The 22034-nt window shown below is 41.9% G+C and overlaps 1 protein-coding gene across 8 annotated transcripts in view; it reads left to right on the top strand.

Annotated features, from left to right (window-relative positions):
• Positions 1 to 7186: 7186 nt before the first annotated feature.
• The window catches only part of ST3GAL6 (ST3 beta-galactoside alpha-2,3-sialyltransferase 6), a 44137-nt gene continuing 29289 nt past the window's right edge, over positions 7187 to 22034 (top strand). Inside the window, exons 1-2 of one of the 8 annotated variants that reach the window (XM_044441720.1) lie at positions 7187 to 7470; positions 8170 to 8282. In XM_044441720.1, the coding sequence (XP_044297655.1) occupies positions 8255 to 8282 (28 nt within the window). In that variant the 5' untranslated portion in view covers positions 7187 to 7470; positions 8170 to 8254. Of the gene's footprint in view, positions 7471 to 7684; positions 7703 to 7911; positions 8044 to 8065; positions 8138 to 8169; positions 8283 to 22034 lie in introns of those variants that run through there. The other 7 variants (XM_044441719.1, XM_044441726.1, XM_044441721.1 and 4 more) reach the window with 7 other exon arrangements.

Below are 22034 nucleotides of genomic sequence, written 5' to 3'. Positions count from 1 at the left end.
ACAGTGAAGCTAATTTCAAGAAAAATATACTCAGTCTAAGAGTGGAAGAAGACAAGTGAACAGAAGAACAAAATAACTATTACAATTTTCAAAATATCTGCATTTAATTTACTGAAAAATCTACAGATCTAGGAAAGTTTCTAGAAAAAAAGGAAATACATTTCAGCTGAAATCCTTTCTTGCTCAAGACATGTTAAGTCATATCCCTTTCTTTTATATTCATGTAAGATACAGTCCTCTGCTTTCCCAGACATGCTGGCCAGAATGTTGAGAGTTTTCAGACTTTTTTCTGTTTAAGTATGCAGAGGCTCATGCATTTATTTTTCCATTTCATTTTTCAGTGCCCAATACCCCAGTCAATCATGGCACTTCTAAAGAATCATTTTCAAGAGTGACTGTCCATCAGCTATTGTGGTATCAGTATCATATATCTGTTCCTTTACTATCCAGACATTTTGCATATGCTGGTATGCTATTCCCGCTTTTTTCCTGTTTAGTGCCACATATGTACTTGGCAGCTTAGTTCAATGCTGTTCTGCACTGTGTATACCTCACATCTCCCTTCCTTTGGTTCCTAGTGTGATATGTTTCTCCTTTTTGAAAATCTTGCCATTGTACTACAACAGTGATATAACACCAGATTGTCATTAGTTCTGTGCAATGTCTCTTCATCCCCTGCATGAATCCATACTGGCTTCCCAAAATCCATCCAGAAAATATGTATAGTCAGGTTATCAACTGTAATAATCACTAATATTAAAAATAAAGAAATCCCAAATATTAACACAACCAATTAATTATTAAAAATGCAGCATGAGAAACAGGACCAGCAGAAAAACAACACGCTCAGGTTAAGCAGATGGAACGGGAGCCTTTATAATGCTGTTCAAGTCCTTAGGGAGGGTGAGCTGCAGGTGGCAGGAAGAGTCTATTGCCTTTTATTCTTTCTCAGTCCAGCTGGGGCCTTCTCTTGCTATTCTGGGTACACAGAACAAAGCCTATGGCAAATATTAGCATTTCATTCAGCCTTCCACAACCTGGTCCCTTCTGTATATACTGCTTCAGCAGTGATCTGTTCCAGCCAGCATGGCTCTATATAGCTCATGAGTGTTACTGGGGCAAGGCTGACTCCAAGTCTTTGTGGGTCCTTCCACAGTGAGTCTACTTTCTCATGGCCATTGTCACCATTGCTGTTGTTCTTGTTGCTTGCTTGACAGGCAGAAACTAGTGGGAAGCAGCTAGTGGCATCTCCTGCTTCCCCTTTGCACCACCCTGTTGCCCTGGCCTGAGAAAGCAGGGCAAGGTGAAGCAGGGCAATGGGGGAGAAAAGAAGTGGTCCCAGAGGAATCTTGTTTGTGGGTTCCTAACCCTCCCAATTCATTTGTCATGTTGGCCTTAGAGCAAGGGAAACACTCTCAAGAGTGAAAACAGGAAATTGTTGCCTTCCTCTTGAAACATCCTTGCCTAGTGCAGGCATGGGAGGTAGTATGAATTCCCACCAAACCTAACCCTTTCCCAGGATATTTTCTTTAACCTTTTATGGACCTGATCAGTCTCTCTCTCTCTTTCTCTCTCTCTCCCTACACACACACACACACACTTTTTTCCCCACTGGACACCCTCATGTTCCAAGCCTTAACCTCTCTAAATCAGACAACTCTAAAATTTAGTTGTTTATTAATTTACAACTTTTCTATTCTCAACAGAGGTCTGAACTGACTGATTCCCCCTGCTGTCAGCCCATCAATTTCAGCTCTCCACCCAATCTTCTCGCTCCATCCAGACTTCTGAAAAGATTCTGTGATTCACAAAGAGGCCAGACGCGGATAAGGGTTTGCATAAGGTATGCACATGTTGATTTATATGCACATATACAAATGTAGGGATTTTAAATAGGAATACAGTGCACCTCACTATAATAGGGGAGACTGTGACCAAGTGACCTACTTGCTGTTGATGAGTCACTTCAAAACCCATCTTTTCCTTCTGATGCATTTGTATACCTGATTTTGGCTGGATAGCACCTCAAACAGAAGACTACCTTCTGCCTACCTAAGTCTTATCATAATCTTCCACCTCCACATATCATTCTAGCTATTTTACCTAACCTATTCTATTTTTTTCTGCTCTCCTTCTCTCTCTCTCTGTTCTACAGTACTGTATTAACTTAGGCTGAGGCCGTCACGCCATCCTTGAGTTGGAAAGTGCTGTCCCCTGCTGAATACAAGGTCTTCGATTTCAACACATACACCTTTGCCAACAAGCAACTTTTTTAGTCCCTTTCAACACCCTGATGGCTACTGTGCCTGGCATTCAGTTTTTATTTCCTCAGGTCTTGTGGCATCGTAATTATGCCATGTTCTTACTTTTTGCTTTTTGCATGGCAACTTTGTATGGCAACTCTGCAGGGATGTAAGATAAAAGTAGAAGTTCCATAAGGTAACAATGCTTACTAGAATTATGGAGAGAAATTCAATGTAAGGATTAACTCATTCGAAAATAACAACACCATTGACTTCAAGATCTTCCCTAGAGACCGTTCTCCAGAACTCTTCCCACCCCAAGGTCCTTGAAGGCAAGCTGGGTAATGACTGAAGAGAGGGCTTTTCTGTTATCATACCCCAGATCTGAAATGCTCGGCCTAACAAGTTTTGCTAGGTATCAAGTCTGATGCTTTTTCTGTGCCAGGGCTTGTATTTGCATTTAGATCTTCTGAGCTGTTACTGTTATGTCCCATTTTAATACTGAGTTTACTACTTCTCTGCTGCTTTTTTGGTTTACTGATTTTTATTTTACTTATTTGCTGTGGGTTAAAAAAAACTTTTGTAAACTGCTCTGGGAGTCTTTTTGGGAACTGAAGAGCAGTTAATAATAAATAACTCTGCATAGGACTGAGCTATTATATGCACAAATGGTAATTAAGCATGCGCTGCATGATTAAACTTGTCTAGACAGTAGAGAGCGATTATTGTTGCTGCAGCAGACTGGTGGATTAGAAGACTCAGAAGATGGGGTACCAATGGAAAGCAGCAGTGACAGTGTGCTGATCTCTTGCAAATGGGTTGAAGCAATTACATCAGAATGTGGTCTAAAATGGTGACTGTAGCTCCAGTGCAAACATCACCATGCTTATTGAAATTAGTAAGTCCCAGATAATTCAGTGGGATTTCCTCCTGCATAAAATACAAGGAGAATTGTGACTGCAGATCTGTTGCTTCTGATAAATGATGCTAAGAAAGAGAACAATGATTTCTAAACTCATGACATGATGCACTCTTATATTAATTTCTTATTTATATTTTTATAACATTGAGAGTTAGAAAGCGTTCTGGAAAGGTCACGTTATAGTCCATTCATTTATTCCATTTTTATATTACCCAATAGCCAAAACTCTCTGGTCAGTTTATAAGGATTATAAGGTTTATAAGTTAGTGGAGGTGGTCTCAGATTTGATGCTCTGAGGTTCATTAGGCACCAACACTGTCATCTTTTTAGCATGAAGTTAAGGCTGCCTTCTTCTCACAGATATTTAATGGCATATGATGGGACATATAAGTTATTTCAGCAGGTCTAAGGTTTTTTTTAATTGAAATTGTTTTTGTTAGAACTATTTTAAATGTTGTATATTGGAATTTTATACTGCATCTTATTGAATTTGTATTTCTGTTGTCAACTATTTTTACAGTTGTACCTAATTTTACAAATTGTTGTGAACTGCCCAAAGTGAGCTTTGTTAATTGGCAGATATGGAAATGAAATTAATAATTGTAACAATAACAACAACTTGGCACATGAAAGATCACAGTGTTGGTATTAGACCTCACTGGTAAGAGCATTCCATAATCAGAGGCCACCACTGAGAATGCCCTCACCTCACTTGGAAAATATCAGTTTCCAGAGGGGTAGCTGCATTAGTCCATTGGAGCAAAACCAGGAAAGACTCATGTGGCATTGTTACATAAGCATTCACTGTCTTCACTTACATTAATGTGTTTTCCCTTCACACAGGAATTGACTTAGGGAACATTTCTCTGTGCTTTAAACACTGGTCAGACGGACCAAAAGGTTTGATATGATAGTGGGAAATTGTAGTTCTACTTGTGGATTCCCTGTATCCCTTGCAATACTACTCTGACCAAGTCACTGGAAGCACCCACTCAGCCATTTCAAAAGCTGCCTCAAGATGAGTCTTCTCAACACAGCTTTTCCAGTACTTCACTACTCTTAATACAGTTAGGGTGCAATTCTATGCCTTGTACCTTTGATGAACATAAGCCCTGAGCTTGGAGGCTTGTATGCATTTTGTGTCCAGAATATGGCATAGCAAAGCTGATCTCTGCTGCTGTTGCACCTCAGTCTATTTTATCCTCCCCGTTGTTCAGCATGTCCACCCTTCCCCACTCCGAGGCCCATTAAGGACTGGTGGTGGGAGCAGCCAGTGCAGCTCTTTTAATGCTGTATGCAGGGGGAGCAGGGCAGGGGTTCTGCCTTCAGAGTTCCAGCTGAGATTGCAGGATTTTAGGGCAAGGATTTCAGATAATTCAGATTTTATTTATTTATTTGTATTATGTTTTATTTTATTTTATGTAAGCCGTCCCGAGGCAATGCGATGGGACGGCATACAAATACTCTAAATAAATAAATAAATAAATAATTCTGTGACCTCCAGATGATGTCAGGGGACTGTAGGATTGGCCCTTAGTGATGATCCAGTTTTCCACCTGAGTCAAAGAACAAGATGGCACTTGGCCCCTTCCACATATAGAAGATTATTTCAGCAGTAATAATGGGACAATGTTTTCTGCAGCACCAAGATATCTAGATCTGCTCAAGATAGTTTTGCCACACCACATTCCAACTGGCTGTAAAATGTGATTTGAGAGGTTCATTGTAGCATCATTGTGAAATTTATCAGGGCACCATTCTGTTTGTGTTGTTACTGTTGGGAAAATTTGGATAAATTCTGTCAGAAAAACATTACTTCTATGTGCGTTTGAATTGTGGGATCAAATCCTATACTTCTTCTCAAAACCAAGCTGTCACTGTTTCAAATGGCATTCCCCTGCTCCTTTCTCTCACCTTTAGCTGTAAGCTACAGTAGACAGGCCATTTAGTCCAAATATACATTGTAAATTGTCATTGTTGGAATTCAGTTTACAATAATCTTTTGATAGCCCAGAGGCTTCATGTGCCCTGATCATTCAGAATGTTTAGAGTCAAGATAAGGGTCTGAGCTTATCATGAATAGTTTTCTAGTAGCTTGAATTTAAGCAGACCTGGAGATGGGTTCAAGTTACTCAACTAAAGTGTCAATACAATACAATTAGAAATATTGTAATCTCATTGTTATAGTATGATTGACTGGCATTCCTTTATCTGTTCTGTATGTGATGACCTCAGAACCTTATTGCAATGTCTACATTCTGTCATCAATTGCCCTGTACCTGTATGTGACTGGGAGTGTATAAAAACTCTCTAGTTGTGTTGAAGCTTTGCAGCAGAGTTTACCTCTGCCTGCCTAGTAATGCATGCATAATAGTAAGCACCGCAGGAACCTTGGGGCAATACAATAAAGCCTCAGATAGTCTGGACGCTTGATCTTTCCCACGAACCTGAGTTTTATTCCCTCTTCTCAAACTGAGATTCCGGGATTCTGACATTGCGAATTCAGCAATGAGCAAGCCAAGGCTTGCAGGCCAGCATCTTCTAGCCACATGGAAAGAAGAGCTCAGGCATTGTTCTCAGATTGCATGCTATTTCTGCTTATCTTGGCAATTCATTCTGAAAGGTGAGTGCCACCCCTAAATATGCCATGTCAAGGGATCACTCAACTCAGATCACTCAGATGACAGGCTGGTTACTCTAGGTGGAATCATCACTATAGGCTTACCTTAAAGCAGTCATAGTCTGGAATTCAGCAAGATGATGTTAGTATTTGTTAATGGTCCAGGATGGCCTAGGGGAAACTTTTTATGGGAACTGGTTGTTATGCTTCCTTGATACAGAGAGCTCTGTGATCTTTGGAAAGAGAAGTCACATCAGAGCTTGGAAAAGGTGATTGTTTTTTGAAGTCCTCCAGGCAAGGCACCCTCTGTCATTCCCTGCCTCCATGCAACTGCCTCTTCAGCAGCACCGTTGCTGGCTCCTTCTTCTCACCATTGTTCCCATTTGCTTGCTCGGCAAGCAGAGAGCCAAGAACAAGGAGGCCAGGGCATCAACTGCTCCTCCTCACCACCACCACCTTTGCCTGGACCTGAGCAAGAGGTAAGTGAACAAGCTGGCTCTTGCAGAGCAGCAGCAGCTCCAGAGGGCTTATGACTGGGCCCCTGCTGGGCAGTGAGTCCTGAACACATGCCAGTCCACAGCAATCTGCAACACAAGCCCGGGAAGGTGATGGATATCTGTCTTTTTGCATGTGAGAAATGGGCAGCTTTAGGAGAGTGGCAGAAAAAGAAATGTGAGGCTGAAATGAATTTGGGGTGTTCCTTCCTCTGAAGAGCCAAAATGAGAGAGTGGCTCTGCTGTACTTGCTTCTATCAATATTCCTTGTGTGTAAACCAAACAAACATTTAAAATGCTGCAATTTTTCGGGGGGACTTCCCATCAAAAGGAAGCTCCCCAGACACACAGGCGGTTTATTTTTAACGTTCAGACAAAGCCGTGCGTTTCTACGAGACGAGTCTGGCAGCAGGGGAATGCACTTTCTCCCTCGCTGGGACAATATTAAAGTCCGTCAGCCACGGATTGGGCATGCTCTGGGTACGCGGTATAATTTTCCCAGCTTTCTCCATTTTGCCGCCCTCCGGACGTTTGCGACAGGAACTCTCAGCATCGCTGCCCCCTGGCCATGCGGGCTGGGGCTGATGGAAGTTCCAAACGGTTGGCAAGTTCCGCGGAGAAGATGGCTTTGGAGGACGCCAGCCGCTATGCGATTCTATGGGGCTAGGATCGGGCTGGGACTGCTGATCCTTCGGAAAGTTGCCAGGGTTTGCCTCTAAGCCACGCTTGCCTTTCCAGCCGCCGTTAATTACTTTTACTGCTTCCCTTAGCCGTTCTCTCCTTCCTGTTTTGCCTGGCTGCGTTCTGCTGTCTACACGCGGGGAGCTCATCACGAGCCTAGTAAGGCTGTGGCGGCAGCAACAGGCGGAGCTTCTCTCCGTGCACACGCTGCCTCTCCGGGCATTCGGTCCTGGCGGAGGCGTAAAGCCGTCTTCGGGAGAGCTCCCACCCCGCCCCCGGCCCGCTTTCTTTCGCAGCCCCTTGCTCCGGCCTCCCGGCCCCGATGAGGCCCCGGTCCCTACTCGCGCAGACCTGCCTGAGCTCCTGGGGGGCAAAAGAGTGAGGCGGGAAGGACGGCGGCGCCGAAGAAGCTCGCGCTGCCCAGAGCACCACGACGGACAGCCTCGGCGGCGTGGCGGCGGCTGCAGCCACGCTGGAGGTTGGCGAAGGACAAGCAGCCCGCCGGGCAAGGTAAGGGCGCGAGGAGGGGGCGCCGCGCTCCCGTGGCTGTGCGGGAGGCGGGCGGGGCCCCCGCCGGTGCTTCGGGGCGGCCCCCTCGCCGGACGCGGAGCGCCCGGGTCCCGGGGAGCGTGTGGGTCTCCTCGCCTCGAGGGTGCCGCTCCAGGGTGGTCGGTCGGTCGTGTTCGGCAGGCGGCGCTGCGGATTGCGGGACGAGGCGGGAGCTGAGCTCCGGGGCGGCGAGGTGCAGTTTATGTTCTTTTCGGGGAGGGAGAGAAAGTGTGCGCACGGGGTGGGGGAGTCGCAGCCCGTCTTAACTTTGGACGTGCCTGTTCAGAACCAAGCCCCCTCGAGCTGAATGGGACGGACTCCCGGGTAAACACGCAGAGGGCTGCGGCCTCGCTGCTCTTACTGCCTCTGCGCAACGAACGTGCAAATTTAGAGAGCAGCAGCTGACCCGCCTGCCCTCGCCTCGCTTCAAGCTTCGCCCGCCCGCAAGTTTCTGGAAGCGGGACTCTGCCCTACGGTAGTCGCAGCGCTCAGCCCTCTTCCCTGCCCTGTGTCCTGCTTTCAAGCCTGGAGGAGGTAATCCGTTCCTAGCGGTTACCATCCGTGCTAAGCCTCCTCCGCCTCCCTCGGAAAGGCTAAAGGTTTGAGGCCTTGACGTGGAACGCATCGGGTAAGGAGGCGTGACTTCCTCCCTCTTTTCAGGAGCTGCTAGTAAGTCGCAGAGGAAAGGCGACCCGCTGCAGTAGCAGCGGCAGCAATAGCAATGCCGCGTCCCCGAGAAGGTTGAATGGACGAGATGCAGCCGCACAGGAAAGGTCTGCATTGCCTATTCCCCACTCCCGCACCGTCCTCTGATCGTCCCGCGTCAGCCCGCACACCTTTCCTTGCCCCGCTATCTCTGTAAAGCAAGTTGTTCTTCCTTGTGAACCTTTCCTCGGTTTTGGTACAGTCAGCGCGTGTAAACATCTGAAACAGGAGGCGGCACAGAAGTTTTGATTATCCCTCTCAGCCTCTGACCATTGGCAATGCTGGTTGTAGTCCAAAATATCCGGAGGTCACTAGGTTGTCTTTCCCTGTTTCACAGTAAAACAGATTTAACTTCTAACGGTAATCAAATTCAGCTCTTTTATTTTTCCCTTGAACCTTTCTATTAATTGGTTTTGCATTTTGCATCTTAAAAGTTAACTTGCTTATTCCTTTTTCATGCACACACATACATTAGCATTTGTTCAAATTCCACCTTCTGGATGCAATTCAGTTAATGTGAGAATGGTCTCTAGTTATTTTAATTGCATTTACATTTTCAGAAGTAATTAATGATTATCATGAACATACTGGCTGGTCAATTTTTTGTGTTATTGGCAGATGACATATTTACTTGGAAGCTAAACTAAGTTCCATTTAGCTTCTAAGAAACTGTGATGGATGGATGCAGTGAGTGTATTTACCAGTTCCTAGTAAAAGGACCCAATGCCACCTAACATGTTTTAATTGAAGACTCTAGAATATTGCACTTTTTAAAAACTTCCCCAAATTCTGTAATCATAGCACCTTGTTTTAGACTGCAGATCCAGTGCTGAGCATATTCTTTCAGAATAAGCCATGCATATACCAGCTAGACTTACTGTCAAGGGGGTGCATGAAAATTGCAGCATAAAATGGCAAATGAAGGTCATTTGCTTACTTTACATGTTTCCCCATGATTTACTTTGAACAGCTTTGTGTGTGTGTGTTTTTTTTTTTTTGTTTAGTCAGTTGGTTGTGGGGCTTTTGCAAATGAAGGAAAGTAGTGAAACCTGCAATAAAGGTGACGAAGCGTGGTGCAGGAAGCGCTACAAAGCACGGCATCGTATGATCCACTGGTGAAATTCCTAGCTAGACACATCTGTTCTGGTTTGTGTGTGCACAGGCACACACAGGCAATGCAAACCAGTATTTAGTTTTTCTGTGTGGGTAGGTGGGCTGCTTTTTAAAAAAGAGCGAAGGAGAAAGCTCAGTTGATCCAGACTGAATAAGAGAATTTGAATTGAATTATTTATATTTCTGCAGCACCAGATTTGTATCTATGTAGCACAGAACCATGTTGTCCATGGGGTCATGAAGGGTCAGACACGACTTCACAACTAGCAGCAGTGCACAGCGTTTGTAGATAGTGAGCTCTTATCTGTATATTCATATTTTGGAATGTGGGAGGCTGCCTTATGGTGGGTCCATCTGCTCCAGGATTGTTGCCAGTAACTGGCAGCTACTCTTTAGGTTTTCTGGTAGGAGTCTTGGCAACTCTACTTAAAGGTGCCGGAGAATGAACTTGGGACCTTTTGCATACTGGTATGTGCTCTACCACTGAGGTACGGCCTCTGCCACTCTCCATAAAAATCCCAAGGTGGGTAACAGCAATGTTAAAAAATATTCAAACAAGCAATAAAATAAAATGCATATAGTTTAAAAAGCACAGCAATGAGATAGATTGCAGTGGAAATTAATCACTCATACATGTCTAGGAAGACAGATGGGACTTAGCCTGGTACTGAAATGTCAAAAAGTGTGCATCAGACATACCTCTTGAGGAAAGGCTTTCTAAACTTGTACCACCACAGAGAAGACTGTATGTCCTGTCACTACCTGTTGTATTTCCTTTAATCCAGAGGATGGGACTCTTCCATCCTCCTCCTCAGCTGTAAGAGAATAGTTAGAGTGATATAGGAAGACTTATTCCTTCGCTTGTCTGAGTTCAAGTCAAGACCAGCACCTTGAATTCAGCACAGACAATGCATCTCTTTCTGGATTAGTGTCACAGCATCCCTGGCAGCATGCAGGGATTTTGCACCAGCTGTTTTTTCAAAATAATTTTCAAGAGCAGCCCCACTTACAGCACATTACAATAATCCAGATTAGAGGGTTTTAGTTGATAGACCACTGTAACCTAATTATCTCTGTCTAGGAACAGCCATAGCTATTGCATAAACTGAAGCTGAACAAAGGCACTCAAAATCAGTGAAGCCACCTGGACTGCCAGTGATAAAGCTAGACTTAGGGTTATCCTCAGACTACTTGCTTGCTTCTCCAGGAGTTCAAGTCCATCCTGAGCAGGCTGTCTCTGCTGCTTAGTTTCCAAACCTGAGAATTACCCACTAGACCTTGGACTTGGCTGGATTTAGTCTAAGTTTACTGGGTCTCTTCCAACCCATTGCTGTTTCCAGGCACTGGTCCAGCACCTGCAAGGTATCACAGAAAGGTCTAGCAGAAATCCCCCAGTGCCACTTCCTGAAAGAATCCTGCAGGTAGGAGTGGAACCAGCATGCTATCATACCCTTTAGTCACAGTAATTGAGAGACAGAGCCATCCAGCAAGATACTTTGTTTCATGCTATCCACAGTGACTGGGAGGGCCAGGCAGATTAACAGGTTTTCACTCCCACTGTCTCTTTTGGCAAAGATTATTCCTCAAGGTGACTTGAGATACTCTGTTCTTCGAGCTGTCCAGGGATCATCTTCTTGAGAGCTTTGCATGAAAAGGGATCATGTGTGACTGGATAGGAGTTATCAAAAATCTTTGTGTCCAGGGATGACTATTTCAGGAGTTGAAATACAGCCCATTCCTTCAGAGATCCATTAACCAGTACCTGGATCCAGCATCTCAGTTGCCCTATGTCCCCTCCTCACACACTGAGCTAGATGTCACAAGCCATGAAGGGTAAATGTTAAATGTACACATTGTTGGCTGGAACTTTCCAAGGATCTCAGCCACAGCACCAGCCTGCAATGACTGAAACTGTTCATAAACAGTTGGACCTCTCTATTGGACCTGCAACAACATCAGTGTCAAGTTCCACCTAAGTGTATGAGACACTGTCCTCAGTGTGCATGGCAGCCTTCTGCAGATTCTCCAATTTCAGCTTCTGGGCCTGATCTTAATAACCCTTTCGCTGCACAGAATAACTATGCTGTATGTGATAATTGCAGCAAAGTGAGCTTTCTTTACTTTCATCAGCTCCACACGGCAGGCGTGATAATGTGCTTTCTTGTTGATTGCATTCATTCTGAGACTTACGTTGCCTGCACTCAAATTGTCATCCCGCTTGCTTCATTGCCCATAGGTCTCAGCAGGCTGATTGGTCTGTGCTTTGCACTTGGGAGTGAGTATATCAATAAGCCTCTCCATCCCACTGTTCTATAGTGAGACCAGATCTCAGACAGAGCACCAGCCTCACAGCAAGAAATTCCATAGAGTATTCAGGAATCCATCAGATTCCCTAGTCCTTATTAGTTAATTGGTCTCCCACCCCTGCAAAGGCAGAAAGCGATGGAAAGTCCAAGCCTTACCAAGAAACAGACTGACCATGGCAACAAGATTAAATCATCATAGGACAGTCCCTTCTGCCTGCCCTTCAAGTACCCACATCGACATAGCTATGCTAAATCGACATCTCGTACACCTTTCAAGGTCATTTGCCCTACTAATAAGAAAGTACCATCATGTTGACCTTGCAAGCCACGACCCCACTGGTGTGTTTACATGTGTTTAGAATAACTTTTTTTAAAAAATTTTACAGCACGTATACCCTGCCTTTTGGCCCAAAAGGCTCATCTTTTTTATTATCCTAATCCAGCCTTTCCCCATACTGGTGGTTTCTAAATGTTTTGGACTAATCCTAACCATCAGCCATTCTGACTTGGGCTGATGGGAGCTGAAGTTCAAAATAACTAGAGGGCACAAGGCTATAGAAGGCTGTCCTAATCTTAGATGTTAAGTTGTGAAATACAGCAGGTTAAAAGAGCTTTTATCAAATGTCATTAATAATGTTACTGTCACTGAGCTGGCTGGCATATAACATTAGACCATAGCATGAACACGCATGCTTGTCCCTCTTCCTCATACAAAGGGATCTGAGTCTCACTCGTTTAGTAATTGAGTGGGGAGAGAGAGAGTAAAAAGTCTCAAGTGCCTGCAGAAAACATTTTATTGTTGCTCAGTGCAATTCAGAAGTGTTTGTGTGAAAGAGATAGGTAAAAGCTGATTTTCTTTATCTAGCAGAAGACACACCACCCCAACAAATATAAAAAATTTTGTTCAATGTGTGGGCTCCTTTTTATCCTCTCTCATTGGTTTTTGCTGTACATACCTGTGTCTGCCCTTCCCTCCCTTTTATAGCAATTGACCAAAGATTGTTTTAATCCGTTCTCTTTGGTTTGTATGTAAGGGCAAGCCAACTTTCTTTGAAAGTGAAACTAAACTCTGTTGAAGTCCTCTTAACCATACTGGAAGAGGAAAAGGGAGGTGTTGCATATGAACCTAAGGTTTTGATCCGGTTCTTTTAATTTGTGAATGTTGCAAGCTCATGCAAACAAGCTCACTGGTAAAATTATTCCACAAGCAGCATTTTAACTCTAGTAGATTTTTTTGTTAAATTGTGGACAGAATTCAAAATATGGATAATTTTCCAAGTTTAATGAATAGTGAAATATATGCATGGCCAAAGAATAGTAAGTTGAAATGTAAATTACCCAATAATCTTTCATGGGATAACCCATTTTCCTTTCCTACTGGAATTGCTTGTTTTTAAGTTAGTTACAATAATATTATTATATTATGAATTCATACCCTCTGGGCAACATTTTTAACATTTTATGGAGGAAAAGTACAGTAAGGTATACAAAGTTGTTGATGTGTATCATTTGTTAGAATGTTGAAGAAGCTGTTTGAATGGGGATGCACATATCTATAAACTTTTTCAACAACACATGAGGTTTTCATGCTTAGCCAGAGGACACAGATAGATGCAAGATGTGGAGTGCATTATTTAGTGGCTACTTTAAGTTTTGATTTCCCTGGCAAGTATTAAGCGGAGCACATCTGCAATAATGCATGATAGATTTGGATTAGGAAAGGAACAAGTGTTCGTGGAGTTCAGAGTTGCATACATACTTTATAAGAGATTTAAAACATTCTTTAAAAAACAAATTAACTGGCAGACAGCCAGCTAGCAATAAAATTTAGATTAAAACCAAAAAATTAATTAATTAATATCATACAAGTAAATAATTATAAGCACAAAAATAAACATCACCAATGGACAAAAGACCCATTCTCAATAGACCAGTTCTGTGCTGGGCAAGTGGTTAGCTGTCAGGTTGTATCAGAGAGGTACTCAGGGCTACTCAGACTGGATCTTTTTATGTTTATATGGGTTTGTAACTTGGCAACTCCATTCTCTTTTTGTGCCCATTTGTTTCTTTTGGCACAATGCTGTCCTACCTATAGCTTTGTTTTCTGCTCTTCAAAAGATGGTTATATAAAAATCTTACACAACCAGTGGTGAAGACACTGCCCTTTTTGGATCAGTATAGTGAAACACGAACATAAGAATGTGTAGAGAAAATACTGAATCATGTATTGAAACTGTTGGCATAATAGGAGGAAAAAACCCCAGTAATAATTGTTGAAGAGAGAAAAATACATTAAATAAAACCCTAGCAATATTAGTATGAGCTCCAACTCACCATGGGAGTTAGTAAGGCACAGAATTCAGTCTCTCAGTTTTTGTTATTGTGATAAGAATTTCTAGTGCTTTACTTATGGCAGAGTTGTGAAATCACTTTTTCTATGAAGAACATTGACCCACAGTAGAGTAAAAGAGCAGGATCATGGTGGATCCCTGACTGAGACTCTCTGGGTTGCCACCTGTTTTCTCTCTTCAGTTGCATAAATGAATGAAAGAAAAGAGGGTGGCAACACAAAGGACGTCAGTCAAGGTTTCAGTATGGTCCTGTTCTTTCTTTATCTTACCTTGATGCAGCATTACCTTTCTCTCTGCTTTACCTTACCAGGATTCCACTGTGGTCCTGTACTTTTTCTCTCTTACACCTTGATGCAGAATTCTTTTCATTCTCCCCTGCTAGGCAATTGTGGGCATAGGAGGCGAACATTAAGAAGAACTCTCTGTGAGCAAACTTCATGCATCACACACTAGTGAACAAGCTTTTAATCAGGTCTGTTTAAAGGAGCAATGTTCTTGCTGAGCTACCTACTCATAAGTGAGAAGGAGACATGCTCTTATGTCTTTCAATTACTCTTTACTTTTTGGGTTCCTAAATGCTGTGGGGTTGGTTAAATAACATTTACTGTGTGACCAAAGTCAAAACGGTTGTTGTGTTTAGAGAGGGGGCCTGTCTCTTGCTCATTGCAGACTGCTCAGATATATTCTTCTGATCCTGAGGAGATGGCAGAGGAGCCAGAGTGTGAGAATCTTCCTGCTTTGGAAGGAGCAGAAGAGTTTTCAGAATGGGAGGAGGAACATGTGCAAGATCTGGTCCTTGACCTGGTCAGTTGGTGGCAGGAGAAGTGCTTTACCAAATTACAGGGTCTTTGGCATCCTTGCCATCTATCCCTCAAGAATCAGGAATCACCATGAGGATGGTGTCATAAACTTTACTGAAAGGGAGGGGAAGAGGGGATGTTTCTGTTTGGAAACTCTTTACATGAGCAGATGCTTATCCAACCATTGTGGTGGAAAGCTTCTTTGATTTATATTGTTGTATAACCAGATGAGTTTGAAAAGAGAGCTACATTTCCAAGGTTTCTAGTTTGAAAGAAGAGGGAAAGAGAGGAGTGACCTGCTCACAGTATTACTTGTGACCTTTTGGTGTTTTCCTAGTGTCATATGATTACATAAAAATGTTAGCTTTAGTATTTTTTTTTAAAAAAACACACCCTGCTTGTTCAGAAAAATTTGGACATTTACACAAAACAGGCTCAAACAAAGAAAGTTTTTTAAAGACAGAGACTTACCCATTTGTATAGCGTAATGCTTTTAAGCTGCCATTTGTCTGAACATGTAAACTGGTACTGGGGTGGTGTATTATAGGAATTGTCATAACTGAACATGGACCCAAGTGCATTTCAGTTCATTAGGTTCAGTGATCTAAACATTCTTAATTTAGTGATGCATCCACTGAATTGTGATGTCAAAACTCAATTTGTAAGTTCCTATCATGCTTACTGTACACTAAGAGACTTTTAGAATAACAATATTTTAGAGAACATGATTTTAGCTTGCAGATGACATTTTTGCAACAGACCAAGCTGAAAGTTACTGTTAAATGCATCTGCTTTTTCAGTTTCAGTTAATATCAATGAAGACTATGCAGAACCATTGCTTGAAGCATTGTAACTCCATACTGCCTATGCAGGAGTCTTGAATAATATTCACCTGGTAATATTGTCACATTCTTGGCCAATATACTGGAGAGGGTGGTATTGTATTCTTTCCTGTTTTGGACAGTAATGATTATCTGGATCCATTAAAATGTTGCTTTCAGACTGAATACATAATAGACGCTACCTTGGTTGTGTTGGAGAATGACCTGTGATGGGAAATGGATGCAGAGGGACTATGACTGTTAGTTCTTCTGGGAGTGCAATTCTGTTAGTTATACTGTACCTCTCAGCAGCTTTTGAAACCATCAATCATACTATCCTTTGGTGTTGTGTAGATGGAGCTGGGCTGTAAGGTGTGGTGTTACAGTGGTTCCACTCCATTCTGACAGTGTGAATTTAGCTGTTTGTATTAGGGGACCTCATGGCCTTTGGGTTTTTCCCTTTTTTTTGAAGGGGGGTGGATGGGTTCCACAATGTTCCTTCTTGTTCCTTATGGTCTTTAACAGCTACATGAAATGTCATCCTGAATACTAGGTGGCATGGGCATAAGTTCCTAACTCTTCTTTTCATCTGTTAATCTCAGCAAAACTATGAAGTCTTGAGCTTCTTTGAGGTGGATGAGGGTGAACAAACTGAAACCTAATCCGGACAAGAAGTGAGATATGACATTCAGCTTATTGTGGATGGAATAACACACCCAAAGGGTCCAAGTTTCAGTCTGAGGATCCTCTTGGGCATGATACTATCTGTGGATCACCTTAATAGCTTAGGCTGCAGCACTAGCTCTGATCCTATTTAGGATTGATTGGCTTTGCCGCAGTTAGTCCTAGTTATATCTAGGCTAGACAACTGCAACATGTTCTGTGCGGGGGGCTGCCTTTGAAGTTGGTTCAAAGGTTTTAGCTAGTGCAGAATGCAGATGCCTGGATGCTTATTTGTACTAAACAGTCAGAACACATCACTCCTAACTGGCAGTTGGTGCACTGGCAGTGTTTTCATTTCCAATTTAAAATTCTGGAACATATTTTAAGACCTAAATAGCTTGGGACTAGGTTATCTGAAGGTTCACATGAGCCATCCTGAGTCCTGAGATGGGGCACAGAGACCTGCTTGTGGATTTGTCAAAAACGCTGTCAGGAAGACAGGAACATGAGAGAGGGCCTTTCTGTAGTAGCCCTTGACTCTGGAACTCCCTCCCTTGAGAGGTGTATTTGTGTGTGCGTAACACTTACAGGTTGTATGTGGCTCTTTGTTTACTTAGAGATCTATTAATGAACATTGTAAACACAATTTCACAAAATGTTCTTATTCACAATTATGTAACAGGCAATGCGAGCAAATATAACAACAAAATGCTACAACTTGTGCAGCCAAGTCCTCAGAAACAGCACTAATCCATAAATTGCTTGTAGAATTGCAAAGTTCAAGTGTCCTTTTGTATTCAGTAAAAAAATAAATAAATCAAGATGTCTTCTTCCTTTGGGTTGAGTTTATAGTACACAGAAGAATCCGCTCACCATGCAGAATCTTCAACGCCCTGGAATAAAATACCAATTTAATTGCATATACATGAATTCACTGTGTGGATTCAGTCCTTGGAGATAAACATATAAGAATTAAACCTAACCCAAATTGGCAAGGGGCTTAGCAATCTAAGTGGCAACAGCAGCTCTCATGCTCTTTCTGATTCAAATCTCCTTCTCACAGCCCCTCTCTTTTTTAGTCCCACACCTTTGGACTAAACCAGTATTTCATAGGGATCACATGTGCTATTTCTGTTATCTTTTAATTGGGTCCTAAATACTTCTTTTACTTCATACCAGCTTTGGGAAGGAACTGGATGCGTTTAATTTATTTTTTCTTATTTTAATTACTATTTGGATCTAAATTAAAAAGAAATATAAATAAAAATATTTATAAATAATAGATGTAAATAAATAAGCAAACATGCTCTTCTTGTGCAATAACCACAGTGCTGTGAGAAGCAGTGTGTGGCTCTTTTAACATAAAAATTGCCTCACTGTTATTTTTTATTTTAATTTTGCATTTTTGCTTTTCTTATGAAGTTACCTAGCCCATTCTGGTTGCTCATTGCAAGAAAAGTATGGTTGTGTCTGTAATCCCATGTATTTCCATGGCTGGAAATGAAAGAATATGTTAACTCCTCCCTGCTTGATATCCCTATGAACCACTTCACTGTGCTTTGCCCCTCTAGACTACTGAAACCAATTTCTTGATTCTGAAAGTTGTGCTAAGCTCATCCTTTCCTTGTGACCCTGTGCTTGCACGCCTTTATTTTAAGGGCCTATTCCAGCTTCCTGTCATACATTCTACATGGCCACTAACCTTCTTCCTGCATTTTGATTTTACTTTGTTGTTCTTCACAGCTCCGACAACCATCCGTTTTTCGCATTCTGTTCTACCGATTCTTTCAATCTCTCCCTCCCACCCTTGTCACTGTGTCTTCTGCAGTGCCAGCTCCCCACATTCCCTTTCTGTTAATCAAATCATTTTATTTCCCGCTCCACTTTTAATGCCTTCCTGGAGGCCCATTTCTTAAGCAAAGGCTTTCCTGTATTGCTGTACAGCCTTGTCTTGCATCCTAAACATATAAAACCACCTGAAATGTGAATTTAAGAAATTAACAAAGTAAAATGCCATACAGTTTTGGAGAAATAAGTGCAGGAAACAAGATCACCAGTAATAAAACATCAGTCTTGCATGCCTGGCAAAAACAGATGCACTGTGCAGGTTTTCTGCAAAGCTAGCAGATGTGGAGGTTGGAGCTATCTTATACAGAGTCAGACAAGTGATCTGATTTGTCGCCAGCAGCAGACCTTCAGAGTGTCAGGCAGGTATTTTTCCTGGGAAACATCATGCAGTGAACTTGAGATCTTTCACTCTCAGATAGCATATACTGCTGCTGAACCTCTTCCCTTTGCAACAGGGATTGCATTGGCCAAGAATCTGGTAGGACAGTCCATAGAATTAGAATGGTCTCAAACAAACAAATTGTCACACTTCACAATTCTTCTTTCTTTGTGCAGTAATGGAACCTTTATAACTCAGCTTTTGCCATGGCATTTAAAAGTTGTGTATTCTGTGATCTTTGTACATAGTTAATCTGTTTAGGCTTCCTATCCTGAGGCAAGAAGGCTTCCAAAGCAATTTCTAAATGTCAAAGCATTCAAATCTTGCTTGGGATAATGTTGATTTCTGTATGTCATTGTCGGTACTGTGAGTCAGCCATCCATATAGCTAAGTTGCTATTTTCTTTCTTTCAAATTGGAGGAAATTGTTGCCTATGATTTTAACACACATTTCCTTTTGGAAAAAAAACACCATCTAAATAAAACCCTCCTTAGGTGTAAAGTACATGTTTCAGGAACTGGGTGTTGCCACAAGCTGAATTATGACACTTATTTTCAAAGTAACCTTTGCTTTCTTGTGTGTATTGCAACACTTGAATTTCAGAAGTTAATACTTCCTACATTTTTATGTCCTGCCTTTTACAACTTGGGTTTAGTACAGTTCTGTTCAGTGAAACTTTGCATTCCACAAGGTAGTTATATGAATCTTTCTGCTATATTTGTTTTTCAAACCCTGCATATTTCCATATTGTCATTTCTTTTTAGGAAAATGATCCATTTTTATACAATATGAGTACAATAAATGGATCTTTCAATAGCTTCTTTGTATATCCTAAACATTTAAGGAACAAGCCATTGTGACTAACTGGGCTGAATTAAAGGCCATGTCCTGGTTCTTGCTGGAAACTGAGACAAAATATGATTGGGCCCAATCTGTATCTTTCCTTATAGACTATTGAAGTCTGGTATATAGGGTTTAAGGCTTACAGAAAATCATGCTGTCTGTAGTTTGAATGAAGCAATGTGAAGGTAATAAATAGACACTGAGGCTATCCTCCAGGTACGTTTCTGAGAGAGGCTTGGAGGGTGGCTAAAAAGCAGAGAGTCATCTTACATACCAATAGCTGGGTGACCAGAAAAAGGATGCTGCACCTGCTCTAGTGTAGGCAGAAACATCAGGTGTCCCAGTGATTTCCTGGGCAGGATGTACTAACACCAGCTGAAACTGCTTTGTGTATAGAATGGAGGCTGCTGCTTCCTCATTTGGAAGCCAGCCACAGATTGTCCCATTTGATTTCCAGAGTAAGGACAGAATGTAAGCAGCAGAATTTAAAGGGATGTTTTCTCTCATTCCCCCAGGAATAGGTTGTCTTCATCTTTGGGAAAGGGCCCAGTCTCATCGTGTATCAAGAAGACACCCACCATTCCTTCTTGCCTCAGGATAGGAAGCCTGAAGCAAAGCACTGCTGCAGATCTAGGAAGGCCTGGGGAAAAAAACACCCACAGAGCCATAGTGTTCCATGAGAAAAAATATCTAAACGTGTTAAGGTTTTTGTTAGGGCCAGCTAAAATGCCACAAAACCAAAGTGTGAAGCAGCTTTCAAATTCTCCAGACGTGTTGCTTTGGTGGGCACAGCAAGCAGAAGGTAGATTTCTAGATGTTTTGTACTTAAGCTCTCAGAAGTTCCTGCTTCATAGACAGTGGTTAGGAATGTTGGGACTAGGAAAGTAGAGTTCATATGACCCTGTTGCAATTTTCACTATTTGTGCATACTTCTTCAGAATATGTATTTCTTCAAACTGCCCCTAGTTTGAAATAAATGCATCACAAGAATAAACAAACACTTGATGGGAGAGACTGTAGGAAACAGCCACAAGGCATTTTAAAATACTGTACAACTTTTCTGTATATTAGTAAAATATTGATTCAATTGCAGATTTTTCGGTATTGCTGTTCAAAAATAGATTTCCATATAATTCTGCTTTGACGTAATTGCATGCAGTGACTGTTTCATTGACTTCCTAGCAGAAATACATTCTTCTTGGTATTCACGTCTGTGCACAGATAGTGAAAGCCCATTAGTGCAATCATTGCACGTGAAGAATAAAACATTTGTGGCATGTTGTTACCATCAGAGAACTACAGGCATTTTGTAGCATAAGAAGTGGTTCGGAGGATCAGGCACACAGTGCAGAAACAGAGTTATGAAGTTTTTTTTCAGTTTCTGTTGAGTGAGTGAGTTAATTTTGATTGCAGTTTGGTTTTTGGTGTTTGAAATTTAGCTGAAGTTTGAGCTGCTCACATTCCTTCCCTCTGCACAACCCTTTTCTTTCTTCATAAAAGTCAATCTGGCATTCTGCAGCAAAGGCCATTTCCCCTTTCCTATAAATGTACTTTAAAAAAAAGGGGGGGTTATGCTAATGTGATGAGAAATAGGATGAGATAGAAACGAAAGGCTTCTCAGCATAATCTCTCAGTCTGTTTTGTAATTGAACTGGTAACTGTTCCCCCCGCCCCGTCATTTTCTGTCATGGCCACTGGGTCTATTGAACTTTATTAGGTTTTAAAATACCTTATATAAACTGTTTAGTTCTCCTGTGGGAAGAAGGGTCAGAATTCAGTGACAGAACATACTTTTTGCATGCAGAAGGTCCCAAGGTCAGTCCCAGCATTTCCAGGAAAGACTAGGCAGGAATCCTGCCTGAAAACTTGGGAGTAGCTAGTGGGTGTCAACAGAACTAGACTATACAAAGCAGTGGGCTGGCCCTGTATATGTCAGCTTCTCAGTTTCTGTATTGAACACTACCCTGGGATTTGCCATGATGAAGGGCAGTACAGAAATCTTTTAAGAAAACCAAAGTAAAGAAATAAGAAGTTGGGATGGGTTAAATGGCACAAATAAGATGATGCAATTTGGGGATACAGTTAAAAGGTAAGTTAAGGGCAAGGGGAGATCAAGAAAGAGAGGCTACCAAAGCATTTGTACCACAATATCTTTATTAAGACCACCTGAGAACATCATAGAGTATTAAATTGACCTGAACTCTAACCAAGGCTGGATTGTAAGCACATACTTATATTAGGATGATTGTTTTATAAAACTTGTGTAAATGTTTAGTAGTTTTCACTAACTAGTGAGAGATAAAGAGGATATCGCTCTCCAGAATAAACTAGTATAAGCAGACTTGTACATGTTGACTCAGAAGTTTAAGGGGACTTGTCACTATGCATATAAATAGTTGGAACAGATTTGGTTAAAAAATGGGAGGATGGTATATTTAAGTGCACACCAGGTTATATAGACTTAGTCATCTTTTGTATGCTTGTAAGTGAGAACAAATTCTTATCAGTTAATTATTGTTGCAGAAATACTGTCAGAAAAACACAGCTTAATTGTCTAGCTAAATTTTGTCCTCAAAAGCTGGCACAATATACCTAGCTGTCAAACTCATTTCTTTCCTTCTTCCTGAAGCAGGGGTAGATGCTGGTGAATCTACCCCTGCTATAGAATGCAAATACGTTTTACTTCATACAGCCTT

This window comes from Varanus komodoensis, unplaced genomic scaffold, assembly GCF_004798865.1.
Source record: "Varanus komodoensis strain SLA01 unplaced genomic scaffold, ASM479886v1 scaffold4, whole genome shotgun sequence".
Classification (NCBI taxonomy): Eukaryota; Metazoa; Chordata; class Lepidosauria; order Squamata; family Varanidae; genus Varanus; species Varanus komodoensis.
The sequence above is the reverse complement of the archived record's forward strand: the minus strand, read 5'-3'. Positions and strand labels throughout refer to the sequence as shown.